The sequence below is a fragment of the Pristiophorus japonicus genome, chromosome 6 (assembly GCF_044704955.1).
Source record: "Pristiophorus japonicus isolate sPriJap1 chromosome 6, sPriJap1.hap1, whole genome shotgun sequence".
NCBI lineage: Eukaryota > Metazoa > Chordata > Chondrichthyes > Pristiophoridae > Pristiophorus > Pristiophorus japonicus.
The window spans coordinates 181541386-181564351 of NC_091982.1; the positions used below are offsets into that span (position 1 = coordinate 181541386).

At 43.5% G+C, this 22966-nt stretch overlaps 1 protein-coding gene across 1 annotated transcript in view; it reads left to right on the forward strand.

Moving 5' to 3' along the window:
• LOC139265316 (endothelin-converting enzyme-like 1) overlaps positions 1-22966 on the forward strand; it is a 103919-nt gene that overhangs the window by 71861 nt on the left and 9092 nt on the right. Inside the window, exons 14-17 of the mRNA XM_070882284.1 lie at positions 3370-3494; positions 6332-6397; positions 6488-6583; positions 14885-14961. Coding sequence (XP_070738385.1) covers positions 3370-3494; positions 6332-6397; positions 6488-6583; positions 14885-14961 — 364 coding nt within the window. The remainder of the gene's footprint in view (positions 1-3369; positions 3495-6331; positions 6398-6487; positions 6584-14884; positions 14962-22966) is intronic.

Sequence of the window (22966 nt, forward strand, 5' to 3'; positions counted from 1 at the left end):
GCTAGGAACTGTGAATGAGCAGAGAGCGTTTACAGAAATCACTAAAAGCTAGTGGACAGGTACAAAATATAATTTGAGGCTATTGAAAAGTTAGCCTTTATCTCAAGGGGGCTGGAATACAAAGGAGTAAAAGTTATGTTACAGCTGTCCAGACCGGGGTCAAGCAGGGCTGCGTCATTGTGCCAACCCTCTTCTCGATCTTCCTCGCTGTAATGCTCCACCTCACACTTAACAAGCTCCCCACTGGAGTGGAACTAAACTGTAGAACCAGTTGGAACCTGTTCAACCTTCGTCGGCCCCAGGCCAGATCCAAGGCCATCCCATCCTGTCATTGAACTGCAGTACACGGACGACACTTGCGTCAGAGCACATTCAGAGGCCGAACTCCAAGCCATCATCAACACCTTCACCGAGGCATACAAAAGCATGGGCCTTACATTAAACATCCATAAGACAAAGGTCCTCCATCAACCTGACCCCGCCACAACATGGACCATTTTCCATTCCTCAAGAGCCTATTATCAGCAAGGACAGACATCATCGACGAGGTGCGCCAGCACAGCCTTCGGCCACCTGAGGAAGAGAGTGTTCGAAGATCAGGCCCTCAAATCTGGCACCAGGTTTATTGGTCTACAGGGCTGTTGTGATACCCTCCCTCCTGTATGGCTCAGAGACGTGGACCATATACAGTAGACATCTCAAATCACTGGAAAAATACCACCAACGATGTCTCCGCAAGATCCTGCAAATCTCCTGGGAGGACAGATGCACCAACATCAGCGTTCTCGATCAGGCTAACATCCCCAGCATCGAAGCACTGACCACACTCGACCAACTCCATTGGGCGGGCCACATTGTTCACATGCCCAACACAAGACTCCCAAAGCAAGCGCTCTACTCAGAACTCCTACATGGCAAATGAGCCCAAGGTGGGCAGAAGAAACATTCAAAGAACACCCTCAAAGCCTCCTTTATAAAGTGCAGCATCCCCACCGACACCTGGGAGTCCCTGGCCAAAGACCACCTTAAGTGGAGGAAGAGCATCCGGGAGGGCGCTGAGCATCTCGAGTCTCGTTGCCAAGAGCATGCAGAAAACAAGCGCAGGCAGAGGAAGGAGCTTGCGGCAAACCAGACTCCTCACTCACCCTTTCCTCCAACCACTGTCTGTCCCACCTGTGACAGAGAATGTAATTCCCGTATTGGACTGTACAGTCACCTGAGTGGAAGCAAGTCTTCCTCGATTCCGAGGGACTACCTATGATGATGAGAGCTGTCACATAGCCTTACATCTTAATCTCATTCTTTATTGAATTGTCATATACAAAAACAAAATAACGCAGTTGCAATATAACTGATTCCCAAATTACAATGGATTAAGTCCCTCACTCGCAGCTTAATGTGTGTTGGTTTTGTTAGTTTATGAATAAGTTATTAAGTTATTAAGTAGGGAATTTCATGAAGGGGAAATCATGTTTAACTAATTTACTGGAATTCTTTGAGGATATAACGAGCATGGTGGATAGTGGTGTACCGATGGATGTGGTGTATTTAGATTTCCAAAAGGCATTCAATAAGGTGCCACACAAAAGGTTACTGCAGAAGATAGAGGTACGCGGAGTCAGAGGAAATGTATTAGCATGGATAGAGAATTGGCTGGCGAACAGAAAGCAGAGAGTCGGGATAAATGGGTCCTTTTCGGGTTGGAAATTGATGGTTAGTGGTGTGCCACAGGGATCGGTGCTGGGACCACAACTGTTTACAATATACATAGATGACCTGGAAGAGGGGACAGAGTGTAGTGTAACAAAATTTGCAGATGACACAAAGATTAGTGGGAAAGCGGGTTGTGTAGAGGACACAGAGAGGCTGCAAAGAGATTTAGATAGGTTAAGCGAATGGGCTAAGGTTTGGCAGATGGAATACAATGTCGGAAAATGTGAGGTCATCCACCTTGGGGGAAAAAAACAGTAAAAGGGAATATTATTTGAATGGGGAGAAATTACAACATGCTGAGGTGCAGAGGGACCTGGGGGTCCTTGTACATGAATCCCAAAAAGTTAGTTTGCAGGTGCAGCAGGTAATCAGGAAGGCGAATGGAATGTTGGCCTTCATTGCAAGAGGGATGGAGTACAAAAGCAGGGAGGTCCTGCTGCAACTGTATAGGGTATTAGTAAGGCCGCACCTGGAGTACTGCATGCAGTTTTGGTCACCTTACTTAAGGAAGGATATACTAGCTTTGGAGGGGGTACAGAGACGATTCACTAGGCTGATTCCGGAGATGAGGGGGTTACCTTATGATGATAGATTGAGTAGACTGGGTCTTTACTCGTTGGAGTTCAGAAGGATGAGGGGTGATCTTATAGAAACATTTAAAATAATGAAAGGGATAGACAGGATAGAGGCAGAGAGGTTGTTTCCACTGGTCGGGGAGACTAGAACTAGGGGGCACAGTCTCAAAATACAGGGGAGCCAATTTAAAACCAAGTTGAGAAGGAATTTCTTCTCCCAGAGGGTTGTGAATCTGTGGAATTCTCTGCCCAAGGAAGCAGTTGAGGCTAGCTCATTGAATGTATTCAAGTCACAGATAGATAGATTTTTAACCAATAAGGGAATGAAGAGTTACGGGGAGCGGGCGGGTAAGTGGAGCTGAGTCCACGGCCAGATCAGCCATGATCTTGTTGAATGGCGGAGCAGGCTCGAGGGGCTAGATGGCCTACTCCTGTTCCTAATTCTTATGTTCATATGTTCTTATGTAAAAGTTCCTTAGAGATATTCAGTTATATAAATTTACACTGAGATGACCAGTATGAGTCACAGGTCCACATTATATTGACATGAAAATCCTAACACCAACCACATTGTGGGAACATTTTAAGCCCCCACGGCAGGCAGGGGAGGGGCTGGGAGGGTAGGTTAAAATTTCAACAATCTAAAACCCGACCTCAACCCACCTCGAACGCACCCACTTCTGGTTTTAACGGTGGCAGGTTGGGGGGTGGACAATTAACATGTTCTCGAGAGGCCAGTCACTTATTTAAATATGATAATCAGGCTGTGTGCCTCAAACTTTATCTGGCTTTTAGATTTAAGGCCTGCGGGCCGGGTTTTCCACAGTTCAGGAAGCTCGGCAACTCGACAACTTATTGAAAGGCGGAGCAGGCTCGAGGGGCTAGATGGCCTACTCCTGTTCCTAATTCTTATATTCTTATGTTCTTATGGAAGCAGAAAAGTATACTTCGGTGGTAGTTGAAATGGTGGAAGGAGTTGGATGGTTGTTTTGTCCCAGTACAAACATGCTTGCTATTCAATGTAAATTTGCATGTGAAAATGCCATTATAAAGATGTGACACAATACTTGTTTTGTTTCAGGGAGTCATTATGATAAATACGGCAATCTAAAAAAATGGTGGACAGAAGAATCCTATGATAAATTTATAAAGAGAGCACTATGCATTGTCAATCTATATGGAAACTTTACTGTTTACAACCAAAGGGTAAGTTCTCCGATGTCCCTTACTTCTGAATACTCGTGAGTTATGAGTTCTCGTTTATTTATTAAGCCTGATACATCTATATAGGTTATCCTAAGAAAGACAAAAACTTATTTAAAATGTGTGTCAGAATGTTGTAAAGACGTGAGTGAAAGAAAACAACAGTGGGATAGTAAAGCATTTTTGAGATTGCATTTGATCCATTTTGCAAACCATCCCCCAGGCTCATTGAACAGAATATTAGAGCAGGATCTTAAAATCTGAATGGTGAAACTGCTGTAGAGAATTATCGATAAGTATAATCATCATTTGATCTTTTTGGGCTGAATTTTCCTCCGCAATGCCACCCCAAATTGGACAGAATGGTGTCGGAAAAGGGGGTGAAATTAGATGGTGAGGCCTAACCACCTTGGTGCTTGATCTCAATTTCCCTTCCCCAGCCCACACTCGACTGCTGCTGATTGATCCTTCCTCACCTGGCACATGCAAATGGTGGCAGGGTGGACAAGGCCTGGGTACCTGGCCCATTTACCTCTTGTCTCCTTCTGTTCCCACTGATCCTTGGGACCACCAGGTAAATCATGGCAGTAGGCCTGAGATAGCAGTGAGACTGGAGGGAAGTAGTCCACGTGGCCTCTTTTACTCCAATTGCATTCCTGGTGAAGGCATTGGTGTCGGCCGAGGATCTTTATTCACTGAACTACTCCATTCTTTGGCTCCTAGGGCACATTAATGTCACCCTTGCCTCTGCAGATGGCGCAGCCACATTCCTGCTAAAGTACTGTGTTCTGTGCTTGCTGATGGGAATCTACTGAAGCCTGTTCTGACAAACTAATGATTCCGGTGTCAGGAAACTGAGCCAGAGTCATGGTGGGGTCAAAGCAATGGCCAAATGTCCTCCCCGATCCTTTCAGTGTGGGGCTAGGAAAACCCAACCCTTAATATGTGTGGTTCGTAGCATAAATAAAACTCAAAGTTGTTGAGGCCAGTTCATTAGATATATTCAAAAGGGAGTTAGATGTGGCCCTTACGGTGAAAGGGATCAAGGGGTATGGATGTAAAGCAGGAATGGGGTACACCTGGAGTATTGTGTACAGTTTTGGTCTCCTAACTTGAGGAAGGACATTCTTACTATTAAGGGAGTGCAGCGAAGGTTCACCAGACTGATTCCCGGGATGGCGGGACTGACATATCAAGAAAGGCTGGATCAACTGGGCTTGTATTCACTGGAGTTCAGAAGAATGAGAGGGGATCTCATAGAAACGTTTAAAATTCTGACGGGTTTAGACAGGTTAGATGCAAGAAGAATGTTCCCAATGTTGAGGAAGTCCAGAACCAGGGGTCACAGTCTAAGGATAAGGGGTAAGCCATTTAGGACCGAGATGAGGAGAAACTTCTTCACCCAGAGAGTGGTGAACCTGTGGAATTCGCTACCACAGAAAGTTGTTGAGGCCAATTCACTAAATATATTCAAAAATGAGTTAGATGTAGTCCTTACGACTAGCGGGATCAAGGGGTATGGCGAGAAAGCAGGAATGGGGTACTGAAGTTGCATGTTCAGCCATGAACTCATTGAATGGTGGTACAGGCTCGAAGGGCCGAATGGCCTACTCCTGCACCTATTTTCTATGTTTCTATGTTTAATTTGGTTTCACCAGTCGTAAGGGCCTGTGTAATGAATAAAGCCAAATACTACACTCCCATTCCCACTAGATTATTAGGCCAGGTGGATATATAGCCAGCAGGTGGTCACACGATCCTTTCTTTCAACAAGACGACTTTCTAGGAACTGAATTAGAATATATTAACTAGTACTTCAGTCTATCATTCATTTCCATTAGAGTACCATGGATTAGACAAGCACATGAATTGTCTTAGGGAACTAAAATTGCATGTTTATGCACCTTTCAATCTGAATTAGTCCAAATTTATGATGCATCTCTTTTGGTCCCAGAAAACTAATTAAATCCTTCAAATTTTCATATTAAGAAAATTGGAATTCATTCTTTACGTGTGCATAAAAGTATATTTATACAACACTGGGAATAAGTATTAAGTCTCCCAAATAACCGTTATGAGTGATTGTAAGGGATTGTATTACTGAAAAGACTAACAAATCTGCATATTTACAGTATGTATCATACAAATTTCTTTGAAGTGTATTTAAGCAATAAGTCTATGGTAACAAGATTGCACAGATCTGCAACCCAAGGGGTTAATGCAGCCTCAAGAATCAAGAAGAGGTTCTAAGGCAGTTGTTGCTTTTGGAGTGGCGGTAATAATTGCTTCCATAGATGGCCTGAAGACTACCCTAACTCAAGGCTTTCAGGATTTAATTAGGACAATTCAATGTGCTCTCATGCAGAATATTAACCCAACTGCACCCAAGCCCAATGCTAGTGGGCTACAAGACCTGGGCACAGATGTCAATGCAGTCCCCTCCAAAGCCAGCACAGGAATTCTGGAGAGGCCACATACGCTGGCCTAATCAGAACTGGAGTAACTCTCAGCTGGCCAAACTTCCCTAAATGGCGAGAAGTGGCGTAGATGGCTGGTTATGCCCCCTTTGGCTGAAAAAAAACGGACTTAAAAAAATCGTAACTAACTGAGTTACATTGGTGCAAATTGATTGGGGAAACTGTGGTTTTTCAACTTCGGCCAAAAAGAGCAACCTGCTCAAAAAAAACAGCGCAAATTACTTGGGAAAATTGAGCACAGATTGTGATTTTCAGAAAATATGTGACCATTTGTGGGAAATCTATCAGATTTTAAAGGGAGTAATTTTACATCAGAGTATATATTCTATAATTTACTTTGCTACTATTGGTCTCCCTCTACAGGTCAATGGCCAACTTACACTTGGAGAAAACATTGCTGATATGGGAGGACTTAAACTTGCATACTATGTAAGTGAATTTGTAGCGTATCTTCATACAAATGGAACTTTTGAAATATGCAATAATCCATAGCCAACAGCCATCTTACCTATATTCCAGGCTTATCAGAAATGGATTCGAGATCATGGTCCTGAACATCCCCTTCCTGGCCTAAAATATACCCACAACCAACTTCTCTTTATTGCCTTTGCTCAGGTAAAAAAAAACAGGGGTCATTTCGCACAATAATCTGAACAAGTTTATTTGATTTTTAATAAAGGTTTTTTTTATAAACTTCCATTCCATTTTTGAATGCATAAATGGTGATAAGAAACACACATGTAATGAAAGCATGTCCAGAAATCGTTTATTTCTCTGTGAAGAAATATACTTTTATGTCTGAATTCTTCTGTGTATTATCAGTCGATGATATAAAGGTGTCATTGTTATTTTAGGGGGTTCAAGATAGGCACCTCCAGAAAATGCAAAAGTTTACACGTAATATGAATTGATCTGGTGCATTCATCGGGCACACTTAGGAAAGCTATAACCTACTACTGTATATTCAAACACCCATAATCCTCTCATACTCATTCCTCACACAGTCATCAACCTCATGCAATCCTCTTGCAGGTGCTCACTTATAATTTTCACATTTAATCCATTTGTATACATTCTCGCACTCATAGTTCTCGCACACAATCCTCAAACTCTCTCACGCGCTCACAATCCTCTCCTACTCTCTCTCACACTCACAATCCTCTTGTACTCTTTCACACGCTCACAATCCTCTCGTACTCTCACACGCTTACAATCCTCGTACTCTCTCACACACTCACATACTCTCTCTCACACGCTCACATACTCTCTCTCACACACTCACATATTTTCTCTCACACGCTTACAATCCTCTCGTACTCTCATACGCTTACAATCCTCGTACTCTCTCTCACACACTCACATACTCTCTCACACACTCACATACTCTCTCTCATATGCTCACAATCCTCTCGTACTCTCACACGCTCTCTCGTACTCTCACACGCTTACAATCCTCGTACTCTCTCTCACACACTCACATACTCTCTCTCTTACGCTCACAATCCTCTCGTACTCTCACACGCTTACAATCCTCTCGTACTCTCACACGCTTACAACCCTCGTACTCTCTCTCACACACTCACACACTCTCTCTCACACGCTCACATACTCTCTCTCACACGCTCACACACTCTCTCTCACACGCTCACATACTCTCTCTCACACGCTCACAAACTCTCTCTCACACACTCACATACTCTCTCTCATACGCTCACAATCCTCTCATACTCTCACACGCTCTCTCGTACTCTCACACGCTTACAATCCTCGTACTCTCTCTCACACATTCACATACTCTCTTTCATACGCTCACAATCCTCTTGTACTCTCACACGCTTACAATCCTTGTATTCTCTCTCACACACTCACATACTCTCACATACTCACAATCCTCTCGTACTCTCACACGCTTGCAATCCTCTCGTACTCTCTCTCACATACTCATAATCCTCTTATACGCTCTCTCACACGCTCACAATCCTTTATATGCTAGGGAGGAACAAGTGAATTTGGGCTAATGGTTCCCAAAGCTTTCCACCAATGGGGCTTTTTCTTGGCTCAGGCCTGTTTCAGTCTAATTGATAGAGATTGCTACAGCAAGGCATTTAATGCTTTAAGAAGTGAATACTGTCAAATCAACATTAATCAAGTGGCTCCAGCCCATTATAAACCTGAAGTTTTTTAAGTATGAAACAACCCTGAGTCCTGCTCCACTGAAAGTTTACGGCCATTTTACTGAGGCCATAGGGCCAAATCTACTTTGAAGTTATTCCGGTTTCCTGGTGTAACTCCAGCACGTGGGGGCAGAAAATTTGGTAGGGAGCCATTCCGCTGGCTTCCCATGTTCGACCACCACTTCCACAACTTTCTGCTGGAAATGGCAATGGGCAGATGTATTTCAGTTACATGTTGATAACAGGAAAATGAATACAAAGTATTGCCAGTCATTACTTCCATGCAAATTCTGGACACTCGAACTGCAGGTGTGTTGCTGGCTTCTTACATTCCTATGGTGGGGGGGAAGGGTGATTTAAAATTTAAGTAACCAACCGAATAATGAGCCATTGCTGATTTGTAGGGACACATCAGAAAATGGTGTACCAGTTACAGGGCTGGTGTAGCCATTCAAAATTGAGGATGAGTAGTAAAACCACAAATGCAACAAAACACCCCTTTGTGTCCCATTGTTAGACACCCTGCAGCAAATATTCTGCTATGATTCGTAGTAAAAGATTATACTGTACAGTCATAGGATTGAGGTTAATCACAGTTTTGGGACTCAGTCCAGTGATACAGGCATCATTTAATTATTTTCCTTTGTTCAGATCTTCATATTCCCTGCACCATTCCCCAGCCAAGAGGCTGAATGTGGGGGCTTGAGTCACAACAGAATGTCTGCCTTGTCTAAATGCTCATAAGAGGATTACGAAAATGTAACATACACTGGGGAAAAATTGGTCTGCAACAGTCACTTTCGGGCAATAAGAGTTATCCCCACAGTGCAAGCTTCAACACAGCTTTACAAACCCCAGCTGAGGGGAAGTAATTCTTCATATCTGAGCAGCAACTATTTAAGTTTTTAAGTTTTAAACCCCCCCGCCCCCGAGTTCTCCCTTTACCAGAATACTGTGACCTGCAGAAATATCTGGACCCCTCCCTCACGAACAGGCAATCTGTTGCCAGGTCTCTTTCACTGCTATCCCTACTAATGGCCATTAGGGGAGGTGTGTGAGAGCAGTGCAGGCTTACTTACTCTCTAAATATTCCATCCGGGAAGCACCTGGCCTCCCCTGAACATCTTCCCTCTCTCCCCACCAACATCACAGCTCTGATCCGATTTCAAGCTACATCCAAGCACTCGGGACCATACATCCTGTTTATTTGTTACATGGGAGTCTCGCATCTTTTGCAAAAAATGTTTTCAGATAAACTTTTACTGCAATGACATTAACACTTACATTTCCTACATTTTCCGAACACTGCATATCCACGCCAAGACCTCGAAATACAAACACAAATCCTGTATCAGATCAAGCTGATAATTTCAGCATGATGCAGATGCATCTTATTCATTTTTTTACTCTGTTTGAAGCCTATGTACAGGAAGGGTCGTCCCATCAGAACAATGAGCGGAACCTGTTGTGTGGCGCAGAAGTTGTGATCTAAAACAGAGTTTTCTTTTTTTATTATTCTGGCTTAACATCTGTATAAATTAGATTGTTATGGGAAATCAGAGTTGCTAAAGGAAATTGATCTGTAATAATAGCATTCTCTGAAATAACACAAAAATCAAAAATATGCAAAAATGTTACCACAGTATTCAAGCTGCTGAAGGGGGAGGTAACTCTAGTGGCAAATACTTTTGATGTAAAGTACTTAAGTTATTATTTATCTTGCACTGTTTCCTCAAACCTAGCCCGATCTGACTGATATCTTGTACAAGTAGATCCATTCCACTGATGTCAGGCAGGGAAGCCCAAATGAGCAGGTCCAAAAGGTACCGTTCAGTTCAGGATATGAACCGATGACTAGAAGAAGTGTTCTTTTTAAAAGAAGAATCCAGACTCTAAACTCATAGAATGATACAGCACAGAAGGAGGCCATTAGGCCCCTCATACAATCATAGATATCTACAACACAGAAGGAGGGCATTCGGCCCATCGTGTCCATGCCGGCCGACAAAGAGCAAAGCAACCTAATCCCACTTTCCAGCTCTTGATCCGTAGCCTTGTAGGTTACGGCACTTTAAGTGCATATCCAAGTACTTTTTAAATGTGGTGAGGGTTTCTACCTCTGCTGCCCTTTCAGACGGTGAGCTTCAGACCCCCACCACCCGCTGGATGAAAAGAATTCTCCTCAAATCCCCTCTAAACCTCCTACCAATTACTTTAAATCTATGCCTCCTTGTTATTGACCCCTCTGCTAAGAGAAATAGGTCCTTCCTATCCAACCTATCTAGACCCCTCTTAATTTTATACACCTCAATTAGGTCTCCCCTCAGCCACCACTGTTCCAAATAAAACAAACCCAGCCTATCCAATCTTTCCTCATAGCTAAAATTCTCCAGTCCAGGCAATATCCTCGTAAATCTCCTCTGTACCTTCTCTATTGCAATCACATCTTTCCTGTAATGTGGTGACCAGAACTGCATGCAGTACTCTAGCTGTGGCCTAACTAGTGCTTTGTACAAGCATAACCTCCCTGCTCTTATATTCTATGCCTCAGTTAATAAAGGCAAGTATCCCATATGCTTTCTTAACCACCTTATCTACCTGCCCTGCTACCTTCCGGGATCTGTGGACATGCACTCCAAAGTCCCTCTGTTCCTCTACACTTCTCAGTGTCCTTCCATTTATTGTGTATTCCCTTGCCTTGTTAGCCCTCCCCAAATGCATTACCTCACACTTCTCCGGATTTAATTCCATTTGCCACTGTTCTGCTCACCTGACCAGTTCATTGATATCTTCCTGCAGTCTTATTTTTGTATCATCTGCAGACTTCTTAATCATACCCCCCACATTCAAGTCTAAATCATTGATATATACCAAAAGAAGAAAGGGACCTAGTACTGAGCCCTGCGGAACCCGACTCGAAAGAGCCTTCCAAACACAAAAACACCCATCGACCATTACCTTTTGCTTCCTGCCTCTATGCCAATTTTGGATCCAACTTGTCACTTTGCCTTAGATCCCATGGACTTTTACTTTTGTAACCAGTCTGCCATGTGGGACCTTATCAAAAGCCTTGCTAAAATCCATATACACTACATATACCCTCATTGACCCTCCGTGTTGTCTCCTCAAAACATTCAATCAAGTTTAACAAATCCATGCTGATTGTCCTAGATTAATCCGTGTCTTTCTAAATGAAGATTTATCCTGTCCCTCAAAAATGTCTCCAATAATTTTCCCACCACTGAGGTTAGGCTGACTGGCCTGTAATTACTTGGTCTATCCCTTTCTTCTTTTTTAAACAACGGTACATCATTAGCAGTCCTCCGGCACCACACCTGTAACAAGAGAGGGTTGGAAAATGATGGTCAGAGCCTCTGCTATTTCCTCTCTTGCTTCTCTTAACAGCCTGGAATACATTTCATCCGGGCCTGGGGATTTATCCACTTTCAAAGCTGCTAAACCCCTTAATACTTCCCCTCTCACTATGTTTATTTCACACTCCTCCTCCCTGATTGCAATGTCTGCATCATCCCACCCTTTTCTAATACACAAAGTATTTATTAAGAACCATACCCACGTCTTCTGCCTCCACACACAGGTTACCTTTATGGTCTCTAATAGGCCCTACTCTTTCTTTAGTTATCCTCTTGCTCTTAATGTATTTATAAAACATGCCCTCTTTTTGCTTTCTTTATTTCCTTTTTAATTTCACAACTGCACTTTCTATACTCCTCTAGGGTTTCAGCAGTATTGAGCCTTCAGTATCTGTCATAAGCTTCCCTTTTTTTCTTTATCCTACCCTGTATGCCCCTTGACATCCAGGGGGCTCTAGATTTGTTAGTCCCACCCTTCTTTTTCTTTAAGGGAACATACTTGCTCTGAACACTCACTATCTCCTCCTTGAATGCCTCCCACAGCTCTGACTGATTTACCTTCAAGTAACTGTTTCCAGTCCACTTTGACTAAATTGCATCTCAGGTTAGTAAAATTGGCTTTTCCCCAATTGACAACTTTTGTTCCTGGTCTGTCTTTGTCCTTTTCCATAACTACCTTAAATCTAACTGAATTATGATCACTACCACCAGAATGCTCCCCCACTGATGCCCCTTCCACCTGCCCAGCTTAATTCCCTAAAACTATGTCCAGAACCGCCCCTCTCTTGTTGGGCTTGCTACGTACTAGCTGAAAAAGTTCTCCTGAATGCATTTTAAGAATTCTGCTCCCTCTACACCTTTCGTACTAATTCTATCCCAGTTAATATTAGGGTAGTTGAAATCCTCTACAATTACTGCCCTATTGTTTTTGCTTGCCTGTGCCACCTCTTTGCTAGAGCTATCCAACTAGTCCCACTCCCTTGGTCTTTCCCCATAGCCCTGAAAATGTTTTCCCTTCAAATATTTATTAGTTCTCTTTTGAATATTGCTATTGAATCTGCATTCAGGCAGAGCATTCTAGATCACAACAACGTGCTGTGTTTAAAAAAAAATGGTTCCTCATGTCATCTAAGGGTCCTTTGCCTTAAATCTGTGCCTTCTGGTTACCAACCCTTCTGCCATTGGAAACAGCTTCTCCTTACTTACTCTATCAAAACTGTTCATGATTTTGAACACCTCTATCAAATCTAATCTTAACCTTCTCTGCTCTAAGGCGAACAACCCCAGCTTCTCCAGTCTCTCCACATAACTGAAGTCCCTCATTCCTGGTACCATTCTGGTAAATCTCTTTTGCAGCCTCTCTAAAGACTGACATTCTTCATAAAGTGTGGTGTCCAGAATTGAACACAATACTCCAGCTGAGGCCTAACTAGTGTTTAAGAAATGTTTTGCATAACTTCCTTATTTTTGTACTCTATGCCTCTGTTTATTAAAGCCAAGGATCCTGTATGCTTTTTTAACAGCGTTCTCAATTTGTCCTGCACCTTCAAAGACTTGTGTCTCTCTGTTCCCATACCCCCTTTAAAATTGTACCATTTAGTTCATGTCTCTCCTAATTCTTCCTTCCAAAATGTGGCACTTCACACTTCCTTTGTTAAATGTCATCTGCCATGTGCCTGCCATTTTACCAGTTTGTCTGTGTCTCCCTGAAGTCTGTTACATCCTCTTCATTGTTTATTATATTTCCGAGTTTCATGTTATCTGCAAACTTTGAAATCTTACTTCCCTCAGTAAACCTAGGATGCATCCCATCCGGCTGGGTGGCTTTTATACTTTGAGGACTGCCAACCTTTTAAGTACCTCTTTATCTATTTTTATCCTGTCGAATATTGCTACTGCCTCCTTTACTGTGACATTGGCAGCATCCTTTTCTCTAGCAAAGTACTCATTTAGTACCTCAACCATGCACTCTGCCTCCATAAGAATATCTCCTTTTTGGTCCCTAATCAGCCCCATCCTTCCTTTGACTACCGTTTTACTATTTGTGTTTATAAAGACTTTTCGGTTCTTCTTTATGTTAGCCATTAATGTATTCCCATACTCTCTCTTTGCCCCTTTTATTCCCTTTTTTAGATCTCCTCTGTGCTTTCTATATTTAGCTTGGTTCTCTGCAGTATTATGAACTTACAATTGTCATAAGCCTCATTTTCATAGGAGCTGAAATTCCTGCGGCCCATTTCACAGAGCAGAATCCCAGGCTATCTGAGCCCCAGGCCGGAGACCACATTCAAAATCCCGGAGACAGAGTCATTTGGGTTGAATCACAATGGTGCCTTCCCCAGTCTTGTAAGATCTTGCCAACGTGCTTGAGACCCAACGAAGCTAAAGAAAAAAATAGTTTTTTCGTAAGTCTTCGGCTCCAGCTGGAGTTGCTCGGCTGCCCGATTTGCCCCCGTACCCAACCCTGACCAGAACTTAGACTAGGTCTGGTCTAAACATCGCAGAATCCCAGAAAAAGTGGCTTGTGACCCATATTCCAAGTCCAGCAAGGGGGTGAGATTTACACCTTCTCCCAACCCACCAATTTCAGGGTCACTATGTCGAAACATTTCCATAACAAGCCCAAATCATTCTTAAAATGCTTTTTCCCCTATTTTTTTGCTTAGCACAATAAGATCAATTCTGTGGTGGTTTGCACCTTGTTTGAAATGAAAATAAAAATCAGAAGAGATATAAAACAGGCTGCCAATTCACAATCACTTGTTTGATACTATCGTACAAAATTATCCTCACTGTGTGATAATTTGCAGCTTTTGAAACAGGCCATATGCCTTTACTTTTAGAAAAGTTTTGTGATTAAACATGCTGTTAGCTGCATTTATAAGGGGATTAGAGGGATGTTAGTGTCACCAGCTCCAAACATGGGAGTCTCACAGCCAGCAGTAACCCCAGTTTAACCTGGGCCTTCCCAGAGGCTGGCCGAAATGAAACCAGCAAGCTAACTCTGGGTTACTTCTGGCTACGTGAGACCGACGAGTCAGAAGCCTCTGGTATGAGCAACCCACTTAACCCAATATAAAACCAGCCACTACTTCAAGCCATTTGAAATATGGGTCCTTTCCTAAAGTTCAATAATGCATAATTGATTTTACCCATTGTAAAATAAAGGTTCTACTGCTTATAATAAATTAAGGTGTACAGAACAGTCATTAATTATCTCGCACAAAAGTTTTCGTTTCCGTAATAATCAATAATAACGATTATCTTTCCCTTCAGATTGCTTTTTTCTTACTTTGATATTGTGGTATTTAATATATACTACATAATTAAATGCTGACTGTTTTTTAACTATTACACTGTCTCATTAGAACTGGTGTATGAAGAGAAGATCACAGTCCATCGACCTACAACTGCTTACTGACAAACATGCCCCAGAGCACTACAGGTATCATTCTTTATAAAGTTTAATCGTTTTGACTATTGTGTAAAACCAAAAACATTTTTAATGGAATATTATGAAAGTTCTCAGATGATTTTGAATTGATGACGAGCTTTCATTACACATTATATTGAGATCATTTTGATATAAAGTCATATAATCTGAATTAACATTTGTACTTACACTGTGGGGCTGAAATTCAGCCCCGCCCCAAAGGGGGCGCACCTACCGTTTTTGAAAGTTTTTCTCCGCCCCAGTCTATGGGGTGGAGATACTGGAGAAATTCACATCTTTGTATATATTTTTGGCTCGGGGCAATGTTCCAGTCGTCTGCGGGGCAGAAGTGTCCTTGGAGCAAGTCTGCCGCCCCGACCAGTCATCAGCACTGCACTGATGACTTCAGCGTGACACGGACGTGCCGCGTCACGCTGACGCGTCGCAATGTCTCTCCCCTTCAGTTAAAGGGGCGGGCCGCTGCAAACTCTGTAGCCACTTTAGTGGCAAACACTGGGCCACCAGGGAGGGTTTCCACCGGGCCAGCGGCCTGGCACCCAAGAGAATGTGCCAGGCTGCCTGTTGGTGGCTCGGCCAAACCCATGGCCATAATTCAGTGGAGAAAACGTAAATGCATGATAGCAGTAATTTCATGAATCAATTATAGGCAGTCCCTCGAAATCGAGGAAGACTTGCTTCCACTCTAAAAGTGAGTTCTCAGGTGACTGTACAGTCCAATACAGGAATTACAGTCTCTGTCACAGGTGGGACAGACAGTGGTTGAAGGAAAGGGTGGGTGGGAAGCCTGGTATGCTGCACGCTCCTTCCACTGTCTGCGCTTGATTTCTGCATGCTCTCGGCGATGATTCTGGAGGTGCTTAACGCCTTTCTGGATGTTCCTCCTCCACTTAGGGTGGTCTTGGGCCAGGGATTCCCGTGTGCCGGTTGGGATGTTGCTCTTTATCGAGGAGGCTTTGAGGGTGTCCTTGAAATGTTTCCTCTGCCCACCTGGGGCACGCTTGACGTGTAGGAGTTCAGAGTTGAACGCTTGCTTTGGGAGTCTTGTGTCGGGCATGCAGACAATGTGGTCTGCCCAATGGAGTTGGTCAAATGTGGGCAGTGCTTCGATGCTGGGGATGTTGGCCTGAGCGAGAACACCGACGTTGGTGCTTCTGTCCTCTCAGTGGATTTGCAGGATCTTGGGGAGGCAGCGCTGATGGTACTTTTCCAGCGCTTTGAGGTGTCCACTGTATATGGTCCACGTCTCTGAGCCATATAGGAGGGCGGGTATCACTACTGCCCTGATTTGAGGTCCTGGCCTTCAAACACTCTTCCTCAGGTGACCGAAGGCTGCGCTGGCACACTGGAAGCGGTGTTGGACCTCATCATCGATATCTGCCCTTACTGATAGTAGGCTCCCGAGGTATGGAAAATGGTCCATCTTGTCCAAGGCCCATGGAGTTTGATGACCGGGGGTGCAGTGCTATGTGGCGGGGTCAGGTTGATGGAGGATCTTTGTCTTACGGATGTTTAGTGTAAGTCCCGTGCTTTAGAACATAAGAACATAAGAATTAGGAACAGAAGTAGGCCATCTAGCCCCTCGAGCCTGCACCGCCATTCAACAAGATCATGGCTGATCTGGCCGTGGACTCAGCTCCACTTACCCGCTCGCTCCCCGTAACCCTTAATTCCCTTATTGGTTAAAAATCTATCTATCTGTGATTTGAATACATTCAATGAGCTAGCCTCAACTGCTTCCTTGGGCAGAGAATTACACAGATTCACAACCCTCTTGGAGAAGAAATTCCTTCTCAACTCGGTTTTAAATTGGCTCCCCCGTATTTTGAGGCTGTGCCCCCTAGTTCTAGTCTCCCAACCAGTGGAAATAACCTCTCTGCCTCTATCTTGTCTATCATTTTCATTATTTTAAATGTTTCTATAAGATCACCCCTCATCCTTCTGAACTCCAACGAGTAAAGACCCAGTCTACTCAGTCTACCAAAACTGCACGCAGTACTCCAGGTGCGGCCTCACCAATACCCTGTACAGTTGCAGCAGAACCTCCCTGCTTTTGTACTCCATCCCTCTCGCAATGAAGACCAACATTTCATTCGCCTTCCTGATTACCTGCTGCACCTGCAAACTAACTTTTTGGGATGCAACCATGCTTACCACTGCACCACCATCACACAACTGAAAGCACCCTAAAAGAGTTTCATGCACAAGGACCTCCAGGTCCCTCTGCACCGCAGTATGTTGTAATTTCTCCCCATTCAAATAATATTCCCTTTTACTGTTTTTTTCCAAGGGGAATGACCTCACATTTTCCGACATTGTATTCCATCTGCCAAACCTTAGCCCATTCGCTTAACCTATAATCTCTTTGCAGCCTCTCTGTGTCCTCTTTCCCACTAATCTTTGTGTCATCTGCAAATTTTGTTACACTACACTCTGTTCCCTCTTCCAGGTCATCTATGTATGTTGTATACAGTTGTGGTCCCAGCACCGATCCCTGTGACACACCACTAACCACCAATTTCCAACCCGAAAAGGACCTATTTATCCCGACTCTCTGCTTTCTGTTAGAAAGCCAATTCTTGATCCATGCTAATACATTTCCTCTGACTCCGCGTACCTTTATCTTCTGCAGTAACCTTTTGTGTGGCACCTTATCGAATGCCTTTTGGAAATCTAAATACACCACATCCATCGGTACACCTCTATCCACCATGCTTGTTATATCCTCAAAGAATTCCAGTAAATTAGTTAAACATGATTTCCCCTTCATGAATCCATGTTGCGTCTGCTTGATTGCACTATTCCTATCTAGATGTCCCGCTATTTCTTCCTTAATGATAGCTTCAAGCATTTTCCCCACTACAGATGTTAAACTAACCTGCCTTTTGTCTGCCCCCTTTTTTAAACAGAGGCGTTACATTAGCTGCTTTCCAATCTGCTGGTACCTCCCCAGAGTCCAGAGAATTTTGGTAGATTATAACGAATGCATCTGCTATAACTTCCGCCATCTCTTTTAATACCCTGGGATGCATTTCATCAGGACCAGGGGACTTGTCTACCTTGAGTCCCATTAGCCTGTCCAGCACTACCCCCCTATCTCAAGGTCCTCCCTTCCCACATTCCCGTGACCAGCAATTTTTGGCATGGTTTTTAGGGTTAGGGTTAGGGTTAACCCTAATCCTAACCCTAACCCTAACCCGAAGCAAAATAATTGTTTAAGGTCTCAGCTATTTCCACATTTCCCATTATTAAATCCCCCTTCTCATCTTCTAAGGGACCAACATTTACTTTAGTCACTCTTTTCCGTTTTATATATCGGTCAAAGCTTTTACTATCTGTTTTTATGTTTTGCACAAGTTTACTTTCGTAATCTATCTTTCTTTTCTTTATTGCTTTCTTAGTCATTCTTTGCTGTCGTTTAAAATTTTCCCAATCTTCTAGTTTCCCACTAACCTTGGCCACCTTATACGCATTGGTTTTTAATTTGATACTCTCCTTTATTTCCTTGGTTATCCATGGCTGGTTATCCCTTCTCTTACCGCCCTTCTTTATCACTGGAATATATTTTTGTTGAGCACTATGAAAGAGCTCCTTAAAAGTCCTCCACTGTTCCTCAATTGTGCCACCGTTTAGTTTGTGTTCCCAGTCTACTTTAGCCAACTCGTCCCTCATCCCACTGTAGTCCCCTTTGTTGAAGCATAGTTCGCTTGTTTGAGACACTACTTCCTCATCCTCAATCTGTATTACAAATTACAAATTACAAATTCAACCATACTGTGATCACTCATTCCGAGAGGATCTTTTACTAGGAGATCGTTTATTATTCCTGTCTCATTATACAGGACCAGATCTAAGATAGTTTGCTCCCTTGTAGGTTCTGTAACATACTATTCTAAGAAACAATCCCGTATGCATTCTATGAATTCCTCCTCAAGGCTACCCTGTGCGATTTGATTTGACCAATCGATATGTAGGTTAAAATCCCCCATGATTACTGCCGTTCCTTTTTCACATGCCTCCATTATTCCCTTGATTATTGTCCGCCCCATCGTGAAGTTATTATTTGGGGACCTATAAACTACGCCCACCAGTGACTTTTTCCCCTTACTATCTCTAATCTCCACCCACAATGATTCAACATTTTGTTCATTAGAGTCAATATCGTCTCTCACAACTGCCCTGATATCATCCTTTATTAACAGAGCTACCCCATCTCCTTTCCCTTCTTGTCTATCTTTCCGAATTGTCAGATACCCCTGTATGTTTAATTCCTAGTCTTGGCCACCCTGCAACCACGTTTCTGTAATGGCCACTAAATCATACTTATTTGTAATGATTTGTGCCATCAACTCATTTACTTTATTTCGAATGCTGCGTGCGTTTAGGTAGAGTGTTTTAATACTAGTTTTTAAATCATGATTTTTAGTTTTGACCCCTCCTGCAGCCCCTTTATATTCATACATATTGTCCCTTTCTATCACCTTGTGGTTTACACTTACCCCAGTGCTACTCTGCTCTGTTGCCTCCTGCCTTTTGCATTCTTTCTTGGGGTCCTGTTCATCTGAGCTCTCACCCACTCTAACTAGCTCAGAGCCCTCTCCTGGGTTCCGAATACTCCTCGCATATGCCTCAGTGAAGATGTTGACGATGGCTTGGAGTTCGGCCTCTGAATGTGCGCAGACGCAAGCGCCGTCTGCGTACTGTAGTTTGATGACAGAGGATGGGATGACCTTGGATCTAGCCTGGAGGCGACGAAGGTTGAATAGGTTCTCATTGGAATGGAACTAAGCTATAGCAGTAATTTACAGGTAAAGTCTACCTTCATCCTTGTGCCTCTTGCCAGACACAAAGAGCTGAATTTACTTCACAGTGCAGGCTATAGGGTCACGTGAGGTGAGAGTGATTGCCCTTGACATCAAGGCAGCATTTGACCGAGTGTGGTATCAAGGAGCCCTAATAAAACTGAAGTCAGGGGGAAATTCTCCACTGGCTGGAAGCACAAAGAAAGATGGTTGTGGTGGTTGGAGGTCAATCATCATATCCCCAGGATATCGCTGCAGGAGTTCCTCAGGCAGTGTCCTGGGCCCAACCATCTTCAGCTACTTCATCAATGATCTTCCCTCCATCATGAGGTCAGAAGGGAGGATGTTTGCTGATGACTCGCAACTCAGATAATGAAGCAGTCCATGCCCGTATGCAGCAAGACCTGGATGACATTTAGGCTTAGGCTGATAAGTGGCGAGTAACATACACGCCACACAACCAGGCAATGACCATCTCCAACAACCGAGAATCTAACCACTGCCCCTTGACATTCAAAATTATTACCATCGTCGAATCCCCCACCATTAACATCTTGGGGGTCACCATTAACCAGAAACTCAACTGGACCAGCCACATAAATACTGTGGCAACAAGAGCACGTCAGAGACTGGGTATTGTGCAGTGAGTGTCTCGCCTCCTGACTCCCCAAAGCCTTCCCTTCATCTACAAGGCACAAGTCAGGAGTGTGATGGAATACTCCCCACTTGCCTGAGTGCAGCTCCAACAACACTCAAGAAGCTCGACACCATCCAGGACAAAGCAGCCTGCTTGATTGGCACCCCATCCACAACCTTAAACATTCACTCTCTCAACCACTGGCGCACCGTGGCTGCAGTGTGTACCATCTATAAGATGCACTGCAGCAACTCTCCAAGGCTTCTTCGGCAGTACTTTCCAAATCTGTGACCTCTACCACCTAGGAGGACAAGGGCAGCAGGCGCATGGGAACACCATCACCTGCACGTTCCCCTCCAAGTTACACACCACCCTGGCTTGGAAATATATCGCCATTCCTTCATCGTCGCTGGGTCAAAATCTTGGAACTCCCTCCGTAACAACATTGTGGGAGTACCTTCACCACAAGGACTGCAGTGGTTCAAGAAGGCGGCTCGCCACCACCTTCTCGAGGGCAATTAAAGATGGGCAATAAATGCTGTCCTTGCCAGTGACACCCACATCCCATGAACGAATATAAAAAAATGTTTTGAAACCAGCAAGCTGATGTAATCAATCCCAGTTGTGCTTTGTTTTTATTTATATCTATTTCTTCCACACTATCTTTTGTTTGGTTTTTATATAGTTTTTATCCACTCAATCCTGCTATCTTGTTCTTTCCACACTGGCTTTAAAAAACAATCATCAATCCACTTACAGCTCCAGTCGAGTCAATTTTTCATTCTACGTATCAGTTTGGAGCTATGGACTTCCTTTTCACTGGCACTGCCAAATCATGATGGCAGTTCTCTAATTAAGAGCTGAGAGCAAAATGAAAGTTATGTCTCTTGTCAGTCTCTTGAGCCCAAGACATTTGTGCCAGTTTGATTCAATCCAAACCTTTACTCGGTCAGGTGGATCCTGTTTGTATTTTTAACATTTCAGTGAGCTAGCAGAGAATATTCTTTGCCCATTCAGCTATCAATCAATGCACTTGAAATAATTGCTTTGAAATGTTTTTAAGTTCATTTCTATTTAATAAATAAGGAGCGAGCATTTGGCAGCATTCATCATAAATAAAGAGCAAAGCACTTGGTAACAATTGGTTTGTCTGATTGTGAGAAGATTGTTCTAGAACCTATATTTCTGGCCAAATTCTGCACGACTGAAGTTTGCAGATCGGGTGCCCAGTGAGCATTATCGCTGGCATCATGATCTGCATGGCAAAAGGTTCCGAGGTACTAACTGTTATCGCCGGCGCTACGGGGCCGGCCAATTTGACGTGTGGCCATGAGATTTGCCCCGCCGTGACGCTGCTGCCTGAGCACTCCGTTCACACCCCCGCCAGGCGCTAACTGGGGGTGCTAACATGATGAATTTCTTCCCCTATGTAATTTTGAAATTGGGTCAAGGAATACTAAATCAACAACAACAGTTTGTATTTGTAGTAGCGCCTTTAACGTAGTGAAATGTCCCAAGGCACTTCACAGGAGTATTATGAGATTTAAATTTTTTTTAAATCAGTAGATTAGTGCACTTCATTATTTCCCTGCCCAATTCATTATGAAGTCCAAGTTTCCCTTTAAACAGTGGGGAACCTTAAAACCGTAATCTTTAACCACAAAAATGGATTTCTTAACTATAACCAGCGTCCGCTGATTTTTTTTGGAGCAATTATGATTTTGCAATTTTTCTCAAAGTTTGTACGCCAGCGGCGACTGTCAGCACTGGTTTTTTGTACGCAAGGTTTTTTGGCGCAGGTCTGGTTGAAAACTGATTTCAGTGGCGTTTTTGGCTTTTAAACCGATTTTTGCCAACGATTTTTTTCAGGGCAGCACACAGTGGCCTTAAGTATCGATCAGAAAAACACTGTTAATGTCATACTTGGGTTTACTAGCCACCAGGTGGCGCCACCGTCGGAGGTCATTGGGTTGTGCGCACGTGTGAACGGCCCAAGTATAAAAGGCCAGCCATCTTGAAATGTAATCACTTTGGGCCCGAATAAAGTAGAGTCAGGTTTGTACCTATTCAGAGTTTACAGTATTCAGTCTATTGAGTTATTGCATACACATCATTTGGCAATGAGGTAACACGAACCTTCGCATGCAAAAATAAGCACAATTGGAATTCTGGAGCGATTCGTGGAGGGAGAAGATTGGGAAGACTTTGTAGCCCGTTTGAACCAGTATTTCATGGCCAACAAAATGGAGAAAGAGGCAGACGCAGTTCGGCGCCGGACGGTCCTCCTCACGGTTTGCGATCCGAAAATCTATGGACTCATAAAGAATCTCCCCTCGCCCTTAAGTCCAACCGACAAGGACTATGAAACATTGTGTGCTGTGGTACGTGACCATCTCAAACCAGATGAAGGCATCATCATCTCAAGATATCGATTCTATACGCACGTTCGTTCTGAAGGCCAGGATATATTGGAATTCGTTGCCGACCTAAAATGTCTAGCTGGACTGTGTAAGTTCGAAACTGCATTGGCAGACATGCTGCGGGACTTCTTTGTAATCAG